This window comes from Sycon ciliatum, chromosome 7 (genome assembly GCF_964019385.1).
Source record: "Sycon ciliatum chromosome 7, ocSycCili1.1, whole genome shotgun sequence".
Lineage (NCBI taxonomy): Eukaryota > Metazoa > Porifera > Calcarea > Leucosolenida > Sycettidae > Sycon > Sycon ciliatum.
In genome coordinates, this window is record NC_088649.1 from 24,150,828 (window position 1) to 24,172,865 (window position 22,038).

A 22,038-nucleotide genomic window follows, 5' to 3' on the forward strand; every position below is an offset into this window, starting at 1 on the left:
GTGTATTGAGCAGGGAGTGGTGCTTTCTTGCAGGTTTGCCGAGTCGAAGGTTCGATGGACTTCTCGTGTGCTCTGGATGGCAGTCGTGAGTCAGTCAAGTGTCAAGTAAAGTCGGCGGAATAGCGCGAGCTCCGGTGTGGGGAGCAAACCTTTCTTACAAAATCATCGCCGAAGTCGCAACCACTACTTCGTACTGTTGTGCCCAGCGCGGGCTGGCGACTAGTTGGTTTGGAGGTGACAGCGTTGCGAATGACCGAGGGTCCTCGACGTATGTCTCACCGTCCAGGAGCGACACTGACTCACGCTGCTATCTGGTGTTCACGAGGTGTTTGTCGCGCTGGAAGCGGAGCGTCTCTGTAAGTTTGTATCCCTGGTGATGTTTGTGCCTGGAGAGCACTATATAAGTGGTGCTCTTCAGGCACAATCTTCCTCAGCCTACTCAAGCTCAACTGATGAGGGGTGAATTCCCCGAAACACTGTGTATTGAGCAGGGAGTGGTGCTTTCTTGCAGGTTTGCCGAGTCGAAGGTTCGATGGACTTCTCGTGTGCTCTGGATGGCAGTCGTGAGTCAGTCAAGTGTCAAGTAAAGTCGGCGGAATAGCGCGAGCTCCGGTGTGGGGAGCAAACCTTTCTTACAAAATCATCGCCGAAGTCGCAACCACTACTTCGTACTGTTGTGCCCAGCGCGGGCTGGCGACTAGTTGGTTTGGAGGTGACAGCGTTGCGAATGACCGAGGGTCCTCGACGTATGTCTCACCGTCCAGGAGCGACACTGACTCACGCTGCTATCTGGTGTTCACGAGGTGTTTGTCGCGCTGGAAGCGGAGCGTCTCTGTAAGTTTGTATCCCTGGTGATGTTTGTGCCTGGAGAGCACTATATAAGTGGTGCTCTTCAGGCACAATCTTCCTCAGCCTACTCAAGCTCAACTGATGAGGGGTGAATTCCCCGAAACACTGTGTATTGAGCAGGGAGTGGTGCTTTCTTGCAGGTTTGCCGAGTCGAAGGTTCGATGGACTTCTCGTGTGCTCTGGATGGCAGTCGTGAGTCAGTCAAGTGTCAAGTAAAGTCGGCGGAATAGCGCGAGCTCCGGTGTGGGGAGCAAACCTTTCTTACAAAATCATCGCCGAAGTCGCAACCACTACTTCGTAATAATAATAAGGTACATTTTTATTTGAATTCGCAGAACCAAACGGGCGGTGTCGCCCAATTACATGGAAGCGAATGGAAACAGTAAAATATTGTAGGAAATAGCCTAACATGATAGCAGGGTGTAGTACAAAGCAAAGAACGCTCAGTCAATGAATAACGTTAACGTTAGAATACAACAACGGGGAGGCGGTAAACAGCACATGACTGGTACTGTGCAAACGTTCAAAGATTCCTGTAGTGTTCAGTAGTGGGTGCTACTGCTAGCAAGACAGAACGGGAGGCAGGCTTGTTTGAACTGGTGGTACTAGGTAATACCACGCACGTCGGATGGCAGGGTGTTCCATAAAATGGACCCGCGAGCGGTTGGACGGTCGTGGCCGGCTTTGGAGGCAGATTTGGGCACTCGAAGGCCCAAGCTGCGTTGTGCGCGCGTTGTTCGAGTACTGGGATGCTCCAGAAGGGCTTGCAGTGCATTGCTTGCCCGACCATTCGAGCAACGCCAGATCATAATAAGGGTCTTTTGCTTGTGGAGCTCTTCGATGCCATACAGCTGCAGACGAGCAAGCAGAGGTTGGGCGCTTGTGCGAGGTGGCAGGCCGAATACGGCGCGTGCCGCACGGTTTTGCTGGACCTGAAGGCGGGACCGCTGGTCTTGTCGAAGGCACCCAGAGAACGCCACGGACCCGTAGAGCAAATCTGGCATCACAACGGATTTCACGTACTGCTCTCTGGACTTTCTTGTAAGGCAACGGCGGGCTCTCCAGAGTGCTCCCACCTTCTGCGAGGCCTTCTTCACAACATTGTTAACGTGTTCGTCAAATCGAACGTGCTCGTCTATCGTGATGCCCAGGTACTTCGCATGGGGAACTGCTGGTAGCGGGTTTCCACGGCATTTGACAGTAATGTCTTGGCCGGAAATTCGCAGGACATGGCTTTTGCTAGTGTTCAGGATTAGATTCCGTTCCTGGAGGTGGTAAGCAATCTCGGTTGTAGACGTTGTTAGAACTCGCGATACTTCCTGGCAATCAGGGTGGCTGAACGTGAGAGCAATATCGTCAGCAAACTGCACTGAGATGGACGGATTGGCAATGGTGGGCACATGCCTGGTGTAGATGTTGAAAAGCACGGATCCGAGAACGGAACCCTGCGGGACGCCACATGAGCATGTGCCACTGACACCAATGGATCCAGCGATTTGCACTTGTTGGGTGCGTCCTTCGAGGTACTCTGCAAACCATTGGAGTGCAGTGCCGTGAAGGCCAACTTCGAAAAGATCGCGTACAAGAATGTCATGCTTGACTTTGTCGAAAGCCTTCGACATGTCCAGCAAACACACACCACTGGCTAGTCGCGCGTCCTTTGCATGGAGAATGTTCTCCGTCAGGAGTACCAAAGCGTCTTCAGTGCAGTGGTTTGTGCGGTATGCAAATTGCGTGGTCGGCAGGACGTCGTTTGCCGCGAGGAACCTTGTAAGCTGGCGATGTACTACCTTTTCAAGCAGCTTCGCAACAATTGGTAATAATGACACAGGTCTGTAGTTAGTGGCGACTGTTGGGTCCCCTGCTTTGTAAAGCGGCTTTACCAGGGCGTGTTTGAACGGCTTCGGTAGGCGACCGGAATGCAAGGAGGCATTGAAGAGGTCGCATAAGTGCGGGGCAACAATATCACTGCAGGCTCGCAGCAGACGGCCAGGGATCTCGTCACTGCCTGTAGCCTTGTCAGGATCGATTGTGGCGAGTAATCGCTGTACTGCGGGACAGGTCGTTGGCGTGAGAGCTGATAGTGAGTTGCGGGTGCAGGGACCATGGGGTATCTGTAGGGTGTCCGGACGACTTGGATCAGTGACAATACTATTGAAGGAGCTGCTCACTGCAGAAACATCGCATACTGGGTCCTGCCTTGCCTTGGAGCGGCCGGTTACCGCGTTCAAGGTTGACCACATTCTCCTTGGATCATGAGAGTGCTGCTCACATTGTCTGGTGAAAAAAGCGTTTCTTTTCTTGCGGATTGCGTTGGATGCCTGAGACCGGGCTGTTTTATACCGGGAGAGTAGGATGTCATTTCCTCTATCTCCTAGCCAGCGCTTGTGTAATCTGTTTTTCTTTTGCGTGAGTTGGTACGTATCCTTGTCGAGCCAAGGTAATCTCGCAGCAGCTCTCTGGCGTCTTGACGAGAGCATGATGGGTGCATGTATGTCTAGAACTGTTTTGAACCCTTCATAGAAAGCCGTCCACATGTCGTCAACATCCATGTGGGCGGATGTAGGATTAGCGCTGAGTGCTTCGGCGAGGTCACACCGGAACTGGTCGATATCAATGTTGCGTAAGTGGCGACGCTTTTGGCATTGCCTACCTGGACTAGTTGTGGGTATGGCGATATGGAGGTTCGCCATCACCGCGTGGTGGTCGCTAATCGAACATTCCATGACAACGCAACTCGAGACAAAGTTATGGTCTGCTAGTACGAGGTCGATTACTGAACCATGATTCCCACTTGGAGTCGGCCGTGTGGGGGACTTCACCAAATTCGAGATGCCAAACATATTGCTGAGGTCTTGCAGGTGTGTACGATGGTGGCTGTGAGTTGTCATGTTGACGTTGAGATCGCCAATAATGGTCATGTGTGGCGCTTGCGCTTGGGCCCGCTGCAGTGACTCTTCAAGGTCCTTCCAGTAGTCAATCCCCACGTCTGGAGCTCGGTAGACGCAGGCCACTGCATGTTGACCCTGGCCGCCTTTGATCGATATCCAGACAGCTTCTAGGCCGTTCAAAGACAGTTCGGGACAAGGTCGGATTGGCAAAGAAGATTTGTAATATATACACGTACCTCCTCCTCGTCTACCCACGCGGTCTGTCCTTGTGAGGTTGTATCCAGGAATGGCTACTTCTCCGTCACCAATAGTGCTGTCTAGCCAGGTTTCAGCCAATCCAAAAATATCAAAGTCCTGCACCTGGAGGAGTGCTGTTACTTCATCTACTTTGTAGCGCAAGCTACAGACATTCAAAAAACCTAGCTTAAGAGTTCGGGTGTCCTGGGTGCTCACCGGAAAAAGGGAAGCGGGAGGCTGCATATCAGCACGAGGCAAAAAGGAATATGTAGAAACAAGCGAGAAAAATGACAAGTGCATGCAACTGAGTGCTGTCCGCATGTATTGAGCAGGTCAAGGACCTCATTTGGTTGTACAACTCCCTGATTCTAGCTTCTGCAAGCCACGTGCAACCGGATACGACGAAGCTGTTTGTACACATTTCAACCAGTTTGTACACAAAACCATGCACCGGTATGCGGATCGCGAGGTCCGGTTATGTTGTATGCGTAACATAATAGACATCCTTAGGAAAAGTACGATAACGCTAACTTTTACGGTACTCACTCCCAGCCGTGACAAAAGACGTTATCGGATAACCGAAAAACGTTACACAGCTCAAAATAACGGGCCGACTTTCGTTATGGTAATTCTTCAAAAAATGCAAAAACTCGCATTGTTTTGTAACTGGCGGGAAATAAAAAGCACGTGCAGATCGAGATGAGAGTCGAGATTGCTTCCTCTGGTGACACTTAGCTTTGTTGGCGAGTTTTTCCTTTCAGCTGACAATGTCTGCGTCCTCTGCGTCGTGCCTTTCACCCTCTATCCCACCTGGGAAACAAAGGACCAGTTCCACGGCACGGTACTCCTGAGGAAGAAATTCATCGGCCTCTCCCAGACGTGCTGGAGCTGGAGAACCCTTACAGTCTTCGGTGCTGCGTTTAGGAAAGGTTTTCTAAGGACATGGGAACAGCGAAAACTCATTTTCGCCGTGCTTTTGCTATTCCAGAGTAAAAGACCTCGCCAAGGTATTCTTTCGGAACGACAGCAAACTAATCCCTGGTTCAACATTTTGAATTTCCCGCACCTGTTTCTACGAAAATTCATATCGCCATGGTTGTCACGACTACTTCGTCTCAACTATAACGTACATTGTGCTAAGGGAAAAGTCAGCTTGAACGATCCGAAGTACGGAAAGGTTTGCGTTTACGTTAGCGTTTTTTTAGCTAAAGATATCAGATTCTAATATGCTGCACATCGTTAACCAGCGATTTTCTTTCGGATGGTGAGGGATCCAGATAAAAGAGGACCGGATAAGTGAGGTCTTACTGTATTGAAATTTAAGGTATGAAACAGATGCACCGAAAGTACTGAAAATAAAAGTACACCAAAAATTTGGAAAATTACAGACAGACCTTCAAACTACTGTAAAAGCCATTATTCTAATGAGGCGCATATAATATAACGATTTCCCAAAATTGACTGGTTTACGTGTACCAAAGGTAACGATTCTCACTCATTCTCAACGCTCAATAGAACAGTATATGTATCGATTTCTGTATCCTCGTTAACTCGTTAGAATTTGCACTTCGTTATTATATTGGCTTCAACAGTACCCCATTACGAGATAGGAAGGCATCACATTCAACTTACCACGGACCCTGGAGGATAACAACCTGTATACCTTATATCCAAACTCATGTATGTCTTGGATCTCAGAGATTAGACGATCTCTGCGGAAAACACACACAGAAAATCCACACGCGCATATAATGCGAATCTGTGCTTCTTGCATATTTGATTGCACGTCCTGTTACAAGATAAATCTCATTATAGGGCTTAAAGTCGATGACATTGGAAGTCGACATCTAACGACAAACAACTACTTTCTGACCCACTCTGCCGATGGCGAAGTACAGTATGTGATGGATCCACGCCCCCCCCCCCCTCCCCCCCCCCCCCCCCCCCCCCTGTCACACTCATGTGTTTTTCTGTATCAGGATTGGTTCCCTGACCGGGAGGGCCTAGTCCAGTTTCTACAGGTGGGTGTGTCACTATGCAAACGTTTATGGATCCATAACAAACTGGATCCAAATGGATCCAAACTCAGCGTTGTTATGACTCCGGGCTGGCTGTCACGTAGCTCGTTTTAGCTTTCAAAGGTCATGTTTAGTGGCCCAGAGATTGTCTTCCAAGAAGTTATAATTATGAATATAGACTACATGGATGCAGCTAATGGGATTCCGGTCTTTGACCACTTTGTGGTGGGTCTAATCTACTTACCTCCCACCGTTTAGGAGCTGCATCTGCGCCTTTCATCCTAGAGGGTGATGGCGTTCCTACGGCGGATGCGGAAAACTCGGCTTCCAGCCGAGTCTCACGCGAAACGTAAAATTTATTTATTCCCGTAGCTATGCAGAAGACGTTACTTCAGTAACGTCTGGCGCTAGCCAGGGTCCACACAGCTTTAATTTGGTGTTTGTTTGTTTGTTTGTTTATTTGTTTGTTTGTTTGTTTGTTTGTTTGTTTGTGTCACGCCTGGCGCTATCCCGTATCTGTCCCGTACTGTACCGTACTAGCAAAGACAGCTGGCCCCGATATTTTTGTTTGTTTGTGCCATCGAAATGCCTGGCGCTATCCCGTACCTGTCCCGTACCATCAAGAGTACGGTACCATCAAGAGAATGAGTATATATGCGAAGTGTATCGGGGGAATGCATTCAGTGCAGCAACATTTTGTGTGGATTTGTGTGCGAGGCCGAGATCCCACTAGCAGGCTGGCTGGGCCGCCTGTCGACCAGCCCGGGAATGGCATGTAGGCCGATAGCATAATAATTATAACGTATATACAGTCGTGTGGATGTATAGCAGGGAGTCATATTATGTAACAGGCAGGCATAGTGGAATGGTCTAAGACCATTATTGAGAAACAGAGGGTACCAGGTTCAAGTCCTGCTTGGAAGCGGAAGGAATTTTTCCAGCCGTGCTGCGACCCACAGTTAATTGGGAACTCGTGGCCTGGCACGAGGGTAACATGGATGCAGCTAATGGGATTTCGGTCTTTGACCACTTGGTGGTGGGTCTGATCTACTCACCTCCCACCGTTTAGGCGCTGCATCTGCGCCTTTGATCCTAGAGGGTGGTGGCGTTCCTACGGCGGATGCGGAAAACTCGGCTTCCAGCCGAGTCTCACGCGAACCGTGAAATTTATTTATTTTTTATTTATATTATGTAAACGACTATCTGCTGTATGGGGAGCTTTTATGGAAAGAAATACGAAGTAGGGAGACGAGTAAATGCAATCAGAATGGATTTTAGTTGCCGTCAGTAAAATAATAAGAAGAAGATAAACGCCCGTGATCGGCAGAGTCAGCGCCGGTCCCAGGAAACGTCAGGACAGACATCCCGTCGACTCCAGAACGCCCGTGATCGGCAGAGTCAGCGCCGGTCCCATAGCTATGCAGAAGACGTTACTTCAGTATCTCATTGAAACGTTTTTGCAATACAATGATGTAGCTAATCAAAGGAAAAAGCATTTCCATCAGTTCTAACAACATGCACGAGGAGCTAGGCAACAAAGCATAGCGCAGGGCCCTGAGCTTCCAAGCTCTCTCGTATTTAGAGACTACATCATCACTGTGAATACTTAGCGAAAGTTGCGGCACAGCGATGCACTAGCAACTCATGCTGTATAGATAGGACCAAGAGTAGATAAACAAGAGTGTGCAACTCGCGGATGGGCTGGCCCAAGGCGGAAAGTTTTGTTGACGTAATATTTTCAACGACGCACACGCTGCGAGTCTTTTGGGAAGTCTCGCCTCGTGCACTGGGCAAGACTTTACCATTACAAAGTCGGTGCCCAGCACGTGCTCTCACACTGCTCTGCGGCAAAATGCGCGCGCTCTGTAAAACGGTGACATCAACAAAAAATTCCGCCGTGGACTGGGGTATCTGCATAGTGTGCAAGAGAGATGCGGAGTTGCACACTCTCGTTTACTAGTATCAAATCTTGATAGCACCCTAAAACGGTTCTACAAACTCACACTGTATGCATAGCACTGATAAGCGGTTCCACCGACTCACCACTATGATATCATTCGCGTAACCGCTATGAAGGCAAGGGGCTACCGGCAGTCAAGGCGTAGTGTGACCACGAATCAATGAGATCAACAGCATGCATACCAGCTAGGTGTTGCCTCCTAATTGCAGGACAATGCATCTAGGGAATTTTCACTACTGATGCTATTCTACTGGTGGCATGGTCAGCAGTCTCCCTCGTCCCCGAAACGAAACATTGTTCGGGGGGGGGGGGGGGGGGGGACCAAAATCACAATCGACCGGCACTGAACATATATATGTAAGCAAACGATTTGCGTCCCCGGGGATAGCAAGCTGCATTCGCTTTGTTGGGCGGGGGGGGGGGGGGGGGTGGTTCCAAGTAAGAAAGGGACAATGTTCGTTTCCTGAAAAGCAAAAAGCGTCTGAGATGATCCCTGGCCTTATGTATAGCATAATACTATTCTCTTTTAAAAGAGCATGACATATTTTTCAAGGGGCAAAGCAGCAGTTTATTCTTGCATCGTTGCACCGCTGCGGCCTTTCCAGTCCATAGAAAGTGTCTCAACTAATGATGTAGTTGCCTAACCTCCAAACACTCTTCACAATCTCTGGATACATGCGGGCAAAAGAAGGCGACTAACCGTTTGGGCAAGTTTGCAGTGGAACTTGCAGCTGTGGCTTCCTCAGAGGAGCTCTCCGCCCGAAATCTCTGCTCTGGAAAGGACGCCATGGGTTGACCTGAGCACACGCATGAGCATTGACGGCCACAGGGGCATGCCGGCATGCACGAATACGCACACGCGGCAATGCAGACACTCATTGCACGCACAGACACACACACATACGTGCACACACACACACACACACACACACACACACATACGTGCACACACACCCACACACCCACACACACGCATGCGCACGCGCGCCCGCACCCACGCACGCACACACACGTACACACACATACTCAAGTGGTCACACGTTCTGTGCTGCAACCTACCCAGCACACGAGCAGCACTCCGATGATGTAACAAACAACATCTCCTACAAGAAAATTGTCTCCTTTGACAAACGGTAAAGCATGCATGAGTGAGTGCGTGCACGCATGTGTGCGTATGTGGGTGTGTGGGTGCGTGTGTGTGTGGGGGGGGGGGGGAAGGGTGTATGTGTGTGTGTGTGTGTTTGTGTGTGTGTGTGTGTGTGTGTGTGTGTGTGTGTGTGTGTGTGTGTGTGTGCGTATGTGGGTGCGTGTGTGTGTGTGGGGGGGGGGGGGTGTATGTGTGTGTGTGTGTGTGTGTGTGCGTGCGCGTGTGAGTGTACCCAACAGCCACAAGTCCCACCAAGTTTATAGTAATGTTGGTAGCCGAAGGACTGGGGGGGGGGGGTCAAGGCTCCTCACATAGACTGTTCTTGATCTCATGTATTACAATCTATGTGCAGTTGATTCACCGTGCATACATTGCTATACAGTGCTTGATGACAGAGGTGAGTGTTCAAACAAAGCCAGCCATACAGCTACACCCATTACATGTACCGGGCATGTATTGCTACTTGCTTAACCTGTCCAGCCATGCCGCCACACACCCATGCACGCGCACAAACGCACACAGACCCACACCAGGGCCTGCCGGAACCGGTCCGGTTGGTCCGGTTGTCACCGGACCAAGTCTGGCTCAGGTCACCCCCTGGGATTCGTCTAAAACCGGGGAGAAAAATTCTGGGCACTCGATCATGCATACATTCTGTACATGCACCCATACTCACACAGTAGGCTATAAATTGTACATTGAAATTATTCACCTGCCGCAAGGCGGGCCTGCACACACATAATTATAATTATATAAAATGCTGCTGTCTGATGATCGCTGAAATGCGTGAAACTTAAGAGAGCGTGTCTGAGAAAGCCAGAAAAGCTGGGCTAGGCCATCCCTCTGATTTCGCTCAAATTTTGCAAGTAGGTTTCCTTTGGGGTCTACAACAACCAAGCGAAAGGGCTCGTTGCAGAACTTACGGATACCTCGGAACTGGGGACCACCTCGAAATGGGCCCAAAATGCGACTGAATTTTGGGTCCAAAAACGAGTGCTGGTACAGCGTACACAATGGAGCTAAGAACAAACCACCGCCACCATGCCAACATTACGCGACATAGCAGATCAATGGATTTGATCGAGTTGATCGACAATCAAGATCACAATCAAAATCTGGATGATCAGGTTGATCAGCAACATGATTTTTACGATGCTATGATGTATTATGGCATGCTGCTTGAGTGAATCATGAAGAGGGATGATGTCCTGGACTTCACGATATGGGGCTAGCTGCAACCTGTTTTCCAGGCAGCTCATTTGACATTTCGACCACATACTCGCCAAGTGCTTTTCAGGTGCACTCCGGAGAGATCGACCTGTTGGGTACGGAAATGCATCCACGGCTATTTCGTGTATCTGGTAAGTTGGTCGTGTGTTTTGTGCATTTTTAGGATGCCAACAGTAATTTTGTGTTTCACGCATGGATGACATCTGTTGCCGGTGCGACATAGCTTGACAAAGAGAATACTGTAGATTTCTATCGAAATAATGTCTCCATTCCCACCTGATCTGTATTCCTGCAACCAGATAACGTGATGGGCTCAACACATTATTGGTGTTTTGAGTATAGTCATTCGAGTCCTAGAAATCGAATTTTCATTACCAGCTGAATTTCAAAATATCCTCCTCCCCAGGTCGATGAAGTCGCGCTGACACCAAACGCTGCGTGGTCAACCAGCCCTACATTGTCACTGATTAGAGTGTCGACCTTTTGGAGACAAATAGCTGCTCGCTAAGACAGTTACAAGCAAACTTACGCTCGCTCCTCACTGAAGCTGAGGAAAACCCACACCTCGCTGCATGCTGCAAACTCCGGCTACTCGGGTAAATGTACGCAAAAAAATCGTGTTGCTGATCAGCCTTCGTCATAGAGATTTCGATTCTGATCTAGATTGTCAATCAACTCGATCAAATCCGCCGATCTGCAATGTCACGTGGTGGTCGGCTCACGGCCAGTTTCAAGACTCAAAAATATGGTGCTTCGATCGCACAAATCGAGCTTTGTTCAATATAATTAACACTCCTGCAGAGCTTTGCTGCTAGTGAAATTTGAGTCGTTCAGGGAAGGAAATGCTTGTTGTTTGCAGTGACAAGGGTTGGCAGTTCAAATTTCTTGTCAGACTCGGTAGAGGTGTCCACGCTGCAGTGTTTGGCGTGCTGGTTTCTGGAGCAGTACCTGGTGTCGGAGCTTGTGGAGGCGCTTTTCGTCGTCGGGTAGGAAATTGGCAATGTTGCAATGTGGTGAAGTGAAAATATTCAAATTTGTTTATTTCCAGAACACGTGGAACACTTTCTACGGGACAGGTCCCAGGTGGTAGTGGAGATAGTCCACTGTCCTGCAGTGCATAGTTCAGAAAAATTGACGCCGTAAATGGTTCCCTCTATGGCCCTTGAAACTTGACTATTCTAGGGATGCAATTTAATGATATTAGGAGATGATGGCCATTGCTTTCCTAGATGTAGCCATGGCTCTATGTGCTGGTGATGTGAAGACTACTCAGGTGAGGTAATTTCGGCATGGCGGTGATTTGTTCTTTGCTCCATTGTGTACGCTGTACCAGCGCTCGTTTTTGGACCCAAAATTCAGTCGTATTTTGGCTCCATTTCGAGGTGGTCCCCAGTTCCAAAGTGTCCGTACGTTCTGCAATGAGCCCTTTCGCATGGTTGTTGTAGACCCCAAAGGAAACCTACTTGCAAAATTTGAGCGAAATCGGAGAGATGATTCAGCCCAGCTTTTCTGGTTTTCTCAGACATGCTCTCTTAAAGATACAGCCACACAGCCTTTCGACTCTGTTGTGTGTGTACACAATTATAAGTGCACCATGCATACGCCCGTCGCAAGAGAAGCACGCAAATCTGCAAATGCACTGGGTGTATCCCCCCCCCCCCCCCCCCGACTTGCTCTAATAGCTATGATAGCGGACAAGATCTGTATGAGACAGATGAAAACTAGCACCAGATAACACATACATACACACACGCATACACACACACGCACGCACGCACACACACACACACGCACGGACGGACGCACGCACACACACACACACACACACATACCCCCCCCCCCCCCCAAAAAAGACACACACACCCGCACGGACACACGGACGCACACACAAACACACACACGCATATACCCTCTCACCCCTCCTCCCATACACAAACAAAATGCTACTCACTGCCCATATCAGATGCGCCAGTAATTTCGGCAGTCATCGTAGAAGTGGCTGAAGTACGTTCTAACCGGGTTGTTGTCCTAGCTGCCGTCTCTACCCTTACCGTCGTTGGTGGCGCAACTTGGATAAGAAGAGACAAGACACAAGGAACAGGAATTTGATTTACCGTTTTTTTGAATTTTTTTTGCAAAAAAACACACACCATTTGACGGCACAAAGCAGCAAGGCAGCAATGAGACATATGGAATGGAAGGAGTGGGGGAGAGGCAGGGGCAGCTTGACCGACCATAGGGTCTCGGCTTCATTACAACCCAAGCGCTCCACAAAAACAAAAGATTTCAGAAAATACGCAGGGAGGGGGGGGGGGGGGGTAGATAACTCGGGATTACAGGGGAAAGTATGCACAATGAAAAGTTATCATTGACGCCGTAAATGGTTCCCTCTATGGCCCTTGAAACTTGACTATTCTAGAGATGCAATTTAATGATATTAGGAGATGATGGCCATTGCTTTCCTAGATGTAGCCATGGCTCTATGTGCTGGTGATGTGAAGACTACTCAGGTGAGGTAATTTCGGCATGGCGGTGGTTTGTTCGTTGCTCCATTGTGTACGCTGTACCAGCGCTCGTTTTTGGACCCAAAATTCAGTCGTATTTTTGCTCCATTTTGAGGTGGTCCCCAGTTCCAAGGTGTCCGTACGTTCTGCAATGAGCCAATTCGCATGGTTGTTGTAGACCCCAAAGGAAACCTACTTGCAAAATTTGAGCGAAATCGGAGAGATGATTCAGCCCAGCTTTTCTGGTCTTCTCAGACATGCTCTCTTAAAGATACAGGCACACAGCCTTTCGACTCTGTTGTGTGTGTAAATAATTATATATGCACCATGCATACGCCCGTCGCAAGAGAAGCACGCAAATCTGCAAATGCACTGGGTGTATCCCCCCCCCCCCCCCTCCCCCCCCCCCCCCCCCGACTTACTCTTATAGCTATGATAGCGAACAAGATCTGTATGAGACAGATGAAGACTAGCACCAGATAACACATACATACACACACGCATACACACACACGCACGGACGGACGCACGCACATACACACACACACACACACATACCCCCCCCCCCCCCCAAAAAGACACACACACCCGCACGGACACACGGACGCACACACAAACACACACACGCATATACCCTCTCACCCCTCCTCCCATACACAAACAAAATGCTACTCACTGCACATTTCAGATGCGCCAGTACTTTCGGCAGTCATCGTAGAAGTGGCTGAAGTACGTTCTAACCGGGTTGTTGTCCTAGCTGCCGTCTCTACCCTTACCGTCGTTGGTGGCGCAACTTGGATAAGAAGAGACAAGACACAAGGAACAGGAATTTGATTTACCGTATTTTTGAATTTTTTTGCAAAAAAACACACACCATTTGACGGCACAAAGCAGCAAGGCAGCAATGAGACATATGGAATGGAAGGAGTGGGGGAGAGGCAGGGGCAGCTTGACCGACCATAGGGTCTCGGCTTCATTACAACCCAAGCGCTCCACAAAAACAAAAGATTTCAGAAAATACGCAGGGAGGGGGGGGGGGGGGTAGATAACTCGGGATTACAGGGGAAAGTATGCACAATGAAAAGTTATCATTGACGCCGTAAATGGTTCCCTCTATGGCCCTTGAAACTTGACTATTCTAGAGATGCAATTTAATGATATTAGGAGATGATGGCCATTGCTTTCCTAGATGTAGCCATGGCTCTATGTGCTGGTGATGTGAAGACTACTCAGGTGAGGTAATTTCGGCATGGCGGTGGTTTGTTCGTTGCTCCATTGTGTACGCTGTACCAGCGCTCGTTTTTGGACCCAAAATTCAGTCGTATTTTTGCTCCATTTTGAGGTGGTCCCCAGTTCCAAGGTGTCCGTACGTTCTGCAATGAGCCCTTTTGCATGGTTGTTGTAGACCCCAAAGGAAACCTACTTGCAAAATTTGAGCGAAATCGGAGAGATGATTCAGCCAAGCTTTTCTGGTCTTCTCAGACATGCTCTCTTAAAGATACAGGCACACAGCCTTTCGACTCTGTTGTGTGTGTAAATAATTATATATGCACCATGCATACGCCCGTCGCAAGAGAAGCACGCAAATCTGCAAATGCACTGGGTGTATCCCCCCCCCCCCCCCTCCCCCTCCCCCCCCCCCCCCCCGACTTACTCTTATAGCTATGATAGCGAACAAGATCTGTATGAGACAGATGAAGACTAGCACCAGATAACACATACATACACACACGCATACACACACACGCACGGACGGACGCACGCACGCACATACACACACACACACACACACACACACACACACATACCCCCCCCCCCCCCCAAAAGACACACACACCCGCACGGACACACGGACGCACACACAAACACACACACGCATATACCCTCTCACCCCTCCTCCCATACACAAACAAAATGCTACTCACTGCACATTTCAGATGCGCCAGTACTTTCGGCAGTCATCGTAGAAGTGGCTGAAGTACGTTCTAACCGGGTTGTTGTCCTAGCTGCCGTCTCTACCCTTACCGTCGTTGGTGGCGCAACTTGGATAAGAAGAGACAAGACACAAGGAACAGGAATTTGATTTACCGTATTTTTGAATTTTTTTGCAAAAAAACACACACCATTTGACGGCACAAAGCAGCAAGGCAGCAATGAGACATATGGAATGGAAGGAGTGGGGGAGAGGCAGGGGCAGCTTGACCGACCATAGGGGCTCGGCTTCATTACAACCCAAGCGCTCCACAAAAACAAAAGATTTCAGAAAATACGCAGGGAGGGGGGGGGGGGTAGATAACTCGGGATTACAGGGGAAAGTATGCACAATGAAAAGTTATCATTGACGCCGTAAATGGTTCCCTCTATGGCCCTTGAAACTTGACTATTCTAGAGATGCAATTTAATGATATTAGGAGATGATGGCCATTGCTTTCCTAGATGTAGCCATGGCTCTATGTGCTGGTGATGTGAAGACTACTCAGGTGAGGTAATTTCGGCATGGCGGTGGTTTGTTCGTTGCTCCATTGTGTACGCTGTACCAGCGCTCGTTTTTGGACCCAAAATTCAGTCGTATTTTTGCTCCATTTTGAGGTGGTCCCCAGTTCCAAGGTGTCCGTACGTTCTGCAATGAGCCCTTTTGCATGGTTGTTGTAGACCCCAAAGGAAACCTACTTGCAAAATTTGAGCGAAATCGGAGAGATGATTCAGCCCAGCTTTTCTGGTCTTATAAGACATGCTCTCTTAAAGATACAGGCACACAGCCTTTCGACTCTGTTGTGTGTGTAAATAATTATATATGCACCATGCATACGCCCGTCGCAAGAGAAGCACGCAAATCTGCAAATGCACTGGGTGTATCCCCCCCCCCCCCCCCCTCCCCCCCCGACTTACTCTTATAGCTATGATAGCGAACAAGATCTGTATGAGACAGATGAAGACTAGCACCAGATAACACATACATACACACACGCATACACACACACGCACGGACGGACGCACGCACATACACACACACACACACACACACACACATACACACACATACCCCCCCCCCCCCAAAGACACACACACCCGCACGGACACACGGACGCACACACAAACACACACACGCATATACCCTCTCACCCCTCCTCCCATACACAAACAAAATGCTACTCACTGCACATTTCAGATGCGCCAGTACTTTCGGCAGTCATCGTAGAAGCGGCTGAAGTACGTTCTGACCAGGTTGTTGTCCCAGCTGCTGCCGTCTCTACCCATACCGTCGTTGGTGGCTCCACTTGGATAAGAAGAGACAAGACACAAGGAACAGGAGTTTGATTTACCGTATTTTTTAATTTTTTTGGCAAAAAACACACACCATTTGACGGCACAAAGCAGCAAGGCAGCAATGAGACATATGGAATGGAAGGAGTGGGGGAGAGGCAGGGGCAGCTTGACCGACCATAGGGTCTCGGCTTCATTACAACCCAAGCGCTCCACAAAAACAAAAGATTTCAGAAAATACGCAGGGAGGGGGGGGGGGGGTAGATAACTCGGGATTACAGGGGAAAGTATGCACAATGAAAAGTTATCATTGACGCCGTAAATGGTTCCCTCTATGGCCCTTGAAACTTGACTATTCTAGAGATGCAATTTAATGATATTAGGAGATGATGGCCATTGCTTTCCTAGATGTAGCCATGGCTCTATGTGCTGGTGATGTGAAGACTACTCAGGTGAGGTAATTTCGGCATGGCGGTGGTTTGTTCGTTGCTCCATTGTGTACGCTGTACCAGCGCTCGTTTTTGGACCCAAAATTCAGTCGTATTTTTGCTCCATTTTGAGGTGGTCCCCAGTTCCAAGGTGTCCGTACGTTCTGCAATGAGCCCTTTTGCATGGTTGTTGTAGACCCCAAAGGAAACCTACTTGCAAAATTTGAGCGAAATCGGAGAGATGATTCAGCCCAGCTTTTCTGGTCTTATAAGACATGCTCTCTTAAAGATACAGGCACACAGCCTTTCGACTCTGTTGTGTGTGTAAATAATTATATATGCACCATGCATACGCCCGTCGCAAGAGAAGCACGCAAATCTGCAAATGCACTGGGTGTATCCCCCCCCCCCCCCCCTCCCCCCCCCGACTTACTCTTATAGCTATGATAGCGAACAAGATCTGTATGAGACAGATGAAGACTAGCACCAGATAACACATACATACACACACGCATACACACACACGCACGGACGGACGCACGCACATACACACACACACACACACACACACACATACACACACATACCCCCCCCCCCCAAAGACACACACACCCGCACGGACACACGGACGCACACACAAACACACACACGCATATACCCTCTCACCCCTCCTCCCATACACAAACAAAATGCTACTCACTGCACATTTCAGATGCGCCAGTACTTTCGGCAGTCATCGTAGAAGCGGCTGAAGTACGTTCTGACCAGGTTGTTGTCCCAGCTGCTGCCGTCTCTACCCTTACCGTCGTTGGTGGCTCCACTTGGATAAGAAGAGACAAGACACAAGGAACAGGAGTTTGATTTACCGTATTTTTTAATTTTTTTGGCAAAAAACACACACCATTTGACGGCACAAAGCAGCAAGGCAGCGATGAGACATACAGAATGGCATGAGTGGGGGAGAGGCAGGGGCAGCTTGACCGACCATAGGGTCTCGGCTTCATTACAACCTAAGCGCTCCGCAAAAACAAAATATTTCAGAAAATACGCAGGGGGGCGGTGGGGGGGGGGGTAGATAACTGGGGATTACAGCGGAAAGTATGCACAATAAAAAAGTTATCAGAGAGTCAACGAAGTGAATGGAAGAGGGAACAGATTTTCCGGAGTATAAGCCGAACTTCGAACACTCATAATTCATCAAAAAGGGGGGGGGGGATTATACTCGGGTAATCAAGTTATCGGTGACAAATAAGGACGGTGTCTGTATTTGGTGGCAAAAACATGGGGCTCGACTTATACTGCAGTGTGGCTTATACTGACGAACCGCACACATGCACACGTACACTGACACACATGCAGGCAAGAATGCACATATGCATGCACACACACACACACATACACAGACCCAGACACACACAGACACATGCACACACACACACACGCATACACACATACACAGACACACACAAACATGCACACACACACACACAGCATGAGCCAACCGTAGAAACGTTTGTAGAACTCCGGATGCTGCCACGGGTCTGGGCAGGAGCAGAGTCGGATACACACATGCGGGCGTGTGTAGCAGACAGACACGTGCGCGTACATACATGCACACATACACACATACACATACACATACACACACGCATACACACACACACACACATACACACACACACACAATGCAGCTATGCTTAACAAAACCCTCCCCAGTGCCATGAGGTGCTTGAAGATACGTGTACACTACGCATCGCATCAAAACGCGTCTTAAAACTTTGCCGAAGGGCATTAGTAGTGAAGATGTATACCAAATTCTTGAGGGAATATTCTGCTAGATTTCACCATGCAAATATTGCACACGGCACCACACACCACGCACAGCGGTCTCTCGGCTTCAAACTGTAAAGCCTGATATAATACTTCCTCCGCGTCATCGAAATTGTCGCAGTTTGATTTTTGACATAAAACGGGGTATTTACTCACAAGCACTCGTATCAGAGGCAAGGAATCGGACATAGGCGATATTCATCAGTATAGGGTGACGGCAAAGTTCTATTTTTTGTGATTGGAATCTGAAATTTTTGAACTAGACGCAATTTCTTCGCTGATGTCGCTGCGATGGTAATTTCAACTCGCTGAGATCAGTCAGGCGTTGCAGGCTGCACATTTCTCGTGCTTATGGCCATTCACTCAAGCCTCATCACTGTTTTACCTTAGCTGGGGTGAGAATGAATCCGTGGAACAAGTAGCAGCGCTCGGAGAAACATCGAGGGGTCAGCAAACTAAATGCATGCAACGGCGATAAAATTTGTTGCTCTGGCTGAGACACTCACAGCTCAGTACATGATTTTACCTGCAAGAGCCGTGTACTACGGTGTAGACTCTACACGAAGTGCTAGTGATGCACGCGCAGGTGCCGTACCAGTGATGCTGAAAAAGAGGGCGCGCTGGATGATAGTACACTTACCTGCGCTGCATGAGCTGTGACCACACAGGTAAAATAAATGGGCATGCCACGGCTAAAAAAGGTTCATTTTCAAGATCGAGGTGGTTCCGCCGACGGTAATCAACCGACCTCGCAACGATCGTTTATTCTTACTAGGCTTCGTCGGGGGTGAAGTAGAAATCATCCAGAGCTAGCAGACGACAAGCATAGCAGCTCTTGTCCTGTAGAGAAAGTCAAAGCGTCTGAGATGAGGCGCGACCAACTTTCAACCTTCCTTGAAATATTTCGGAACGATATTTTTGCGTCCATTGACATCAGCGACGACGAGGACTTCATCTCTGCATGAAAACTCTCAGCCCAACTGTCCTGGAACGTTACTCTAGTATTCAGACTATCATACTGTGTAAAAAGTTTTGAATGGCTTAGCTTATGGAGTTGTCAGTAACAAGTGGCAAGTCACTAGTCAAACTGCGACAATTTCGATGACGCGGAGGAAGTAGTAATATTTGTTTACACTTTGCAAGGTACACCACATGGGAGGGCTGAGAGACCATTCACCGTTGCTTACCACCCGAGGCACTATTGTCGAGAGTCGGGAGTGTAATCATTTCAATGGTTATCGATGTAGCCATGGGTGTCACAGAGCAGTGGGGGGTCCGGGGCGTCCCCTCTGGAATAATCGGATTTTCTGTCCAATAGGACAGGACTTAGCGCACTACAGGTGCTCTTAGCGGACCATTTTGGACGAGAAGTGGTACGACCTTTGTCGTATCGGACGTACCTTGTGAGATGCCGCCCCTAATAGCTATGCAGTTCAATACTTTCCGACTCCACCAGTGACAACACCACTTATCGCTCGGGCTCAAGTTGAGCAAAGGGCAAACAAATGTCACAGTTTGAATATGGCAATAAGGAGGACGAGCTGAAGTGATATTTGGATTACTATATTCGTGACTTCAGCACATGGTTCAGAATATCTATCTGAGTCTGGCCATATCTCGAACTGAGGTATTTTTTAAATATATTTTTAAAAATATTCGACGAGGAGACAACAATTTTATTTTGGCAATAAGAAGGACGAGCTGAAGTGAGATTTCAAACTTTGCACAAATCGTAGTGAGCAGAGACAACCTGTCATTAAAGGGGAAGTGCATCGATTTTTCAAGTAGGGCTCAGATGAAAGACAATTGGATATCGGTTCCGATGGTATATCTCTCGCTTGCGTACGGCAAGGGAAACTTGCCATATCGCCGATTTCCTGATCCCGTTTCCATGGCGACTACAGGTGATGACGCACATTCTGCTTAGCTCCGTGAGAGAGAAGGTCGATCACTGAAGAATTGTGTCATTTTCAGTTGTCTTCTTGTATTCACGAAGTGAAAGAAGTACTGTGTTCAAGGCTGTTAGTGCCGTGAACTGTTTATTAGTAGTCCTCTCCGTTGTGTACTGGGACGTGACACCGACAGGGGAAAGCTGGAGTGCGGAGGCGTTAGCTGGCAAGCGAAAATCGTGACGAACCAAGTGCTGAAATCTTGGTTGGGACAAATCAAATGTTCAGCATTTACCTCAACCAAGGACCATGCCGTTTGCTCTTTCCACTTCCTGAAGATGGATGCGCTGCCTGCTGGAGACTCTCCTATCTCTCGTAACATCTTCTGAAGCCAGGTGAGTTGACGAGTAGCGGAGATTAGCGAACGAAATAATGTCGTATGTTTTGAAATTTTTGCTGAACATATCTCAGGAGAGATGGCATGTATGAACTTAGTCCATGTGAACTCAATCAGCCCATGAACTAACCCATGAACAAATGCTTGCCTTGCAGACGTGCATGTGTCTATTCAATCTACACGTAGAGATCATTCCATGCCCTCATTGAATGGCCTATGGAGACTGTGACGGCAGGTACCGCGATGGAGCGTATGGCTATGGCTCGCCAGAGGCCAGTGGACGAGTCTGGCATCACCGACTGTGTGTCGTCCTTTGTTGTTCATCTTGTTGTCTTGCTCGCTGTGTTGTCTGATTGTGTTTCTCTCTCCGTTCAGTTCGTTGCTTGTTGCTGTGTTGTTTCAGTTTGGTTGTTGTCGTTCTCTTGCTCTTCTCGTCATTCTTTTGTTCTCCATTGTTTTGTGTTTTAGATATATTTTGCGCTGCTGAGCTGCGCGCATGGGATTATTATTTTTGTTGGAGCTTCGGCTCTCGTATTTCGGTTGGCCTTGTGTGCCTGTGATTAGAGCATCGACTCTTGTGTTTTTTTTTGGTTTGGCCCTGAGGTGTGGCCTGGTTCTAGAGCAACGTCGCCGGCTCTGGTGGCTTTCGTTTGGCCCTGGGTGTGGCCTGGTTGTAGAGCGTCGGCTCTAGGTTTTTGTTTGGCCCTGTGTAGTGGCCTGTGATTAGAGCATCGGCTATAGGTTTTTGTTTGGCCCTGTGTCGTGGCCCGGATTTTATTTTAGAGTGTCGGCTCTAGGTTTATGATTGGCCCTGTGTTGTGGCCCGTTTTCTCTATGCTTCTCGTTGTCTCTGGGTTCAGTTGGCTTGTTGTTAGCTTGTTGTGCTACAATGTAAGCTGGTTGTTTTTGGTTTTTCTGTTTTGCTGTGGTTCCTTTGCTGCCGTGCATGTGGAACGTGGTGTCGGTTTATTATTTTGTGGAATGTCATCAAGGGGGCAGGCGTTGTGTTGTTTTCCTGTGTGATGGTATTCCCCAAACTGTCTCGTCTAGTCGCGTGCATGTGTGATATGAGCATGCGCGATCTTGTAGTCGAGAGTCCTTTTGTCAGTCTTCTGTTCGTCTCTGTCAGAGCAGTTTTCTTTTCCGTCTTGTCAATATAAATAATGTAAACAAACAAGTCTTGTCCTTTGTGTCCTGCGTCCCGGGGAGCGGAATGGCTGTGATTCCGTAACATGCCCTTATACTTCCTGACATGCTTTATGGATCTGTTAGGTACCTCCTCCCGTACCTTTTCTAGCTGGCCTGCATGCACTCGCGTACTCACCTTTTGTCTCCTTTTGTTCCGTTGGCCTGGGTAGCTACCTGCGCGCCCATCATTGCCATAGCTACCCAGG

General features: G+C 48.7%; 1 protein-coding gene across 1 annotated transcript in view; it reads right to left on the reverse strand.

Annotated features, from left to right (window-relative positions):
• LOC135821208 (uncharacterized) overlaps nucleotides 1–22,038 on the reverse strand; it is a 49,203-nt gene that overhangs the window by 12,932 nt on the left and 14,233 nt on the right. The window contains exons 9-16 of the mRNA XM_065334273.1: nucleotides 18,031–18,069; nucleotides 17,229–17,348; nucleotides 15,994–16,113; nucleotides 14,762–14,878; nucleotides 13,513–13,629; nucleotides 12,284–12,400; nucleotides 8,656–8,752; nucleotides 5,610–5,689 (exon numbers count right to left, since the gene is read on the reverse strand). Of these exons, the coding sequence (XP_065190345.1) occupies nucleotides 5,610–5,689; nucleotides 8,656–8,752; nucleotides 12,284–12,400; nucleotides 13,513–13,629; nucleotides 14,762–14,878; nucleotides 15,994–16,113; nucleotides 17,229–17,348; nucleotides 18,031–18,069 (807 nt within the window). The remainder of the gene's footprint in view (nucleotides 1–5,609; nucleotides 5,690–8,655; nucleotides 8,753–12,283; nucleotides 12,401–13,512; nucleotides 13,630–14,761; nucleotides 14,879–15,993; nucleotides 16,114–17,228; nucleotides 17,349–18,030; nucleotides 18,070–22,038) is intronic.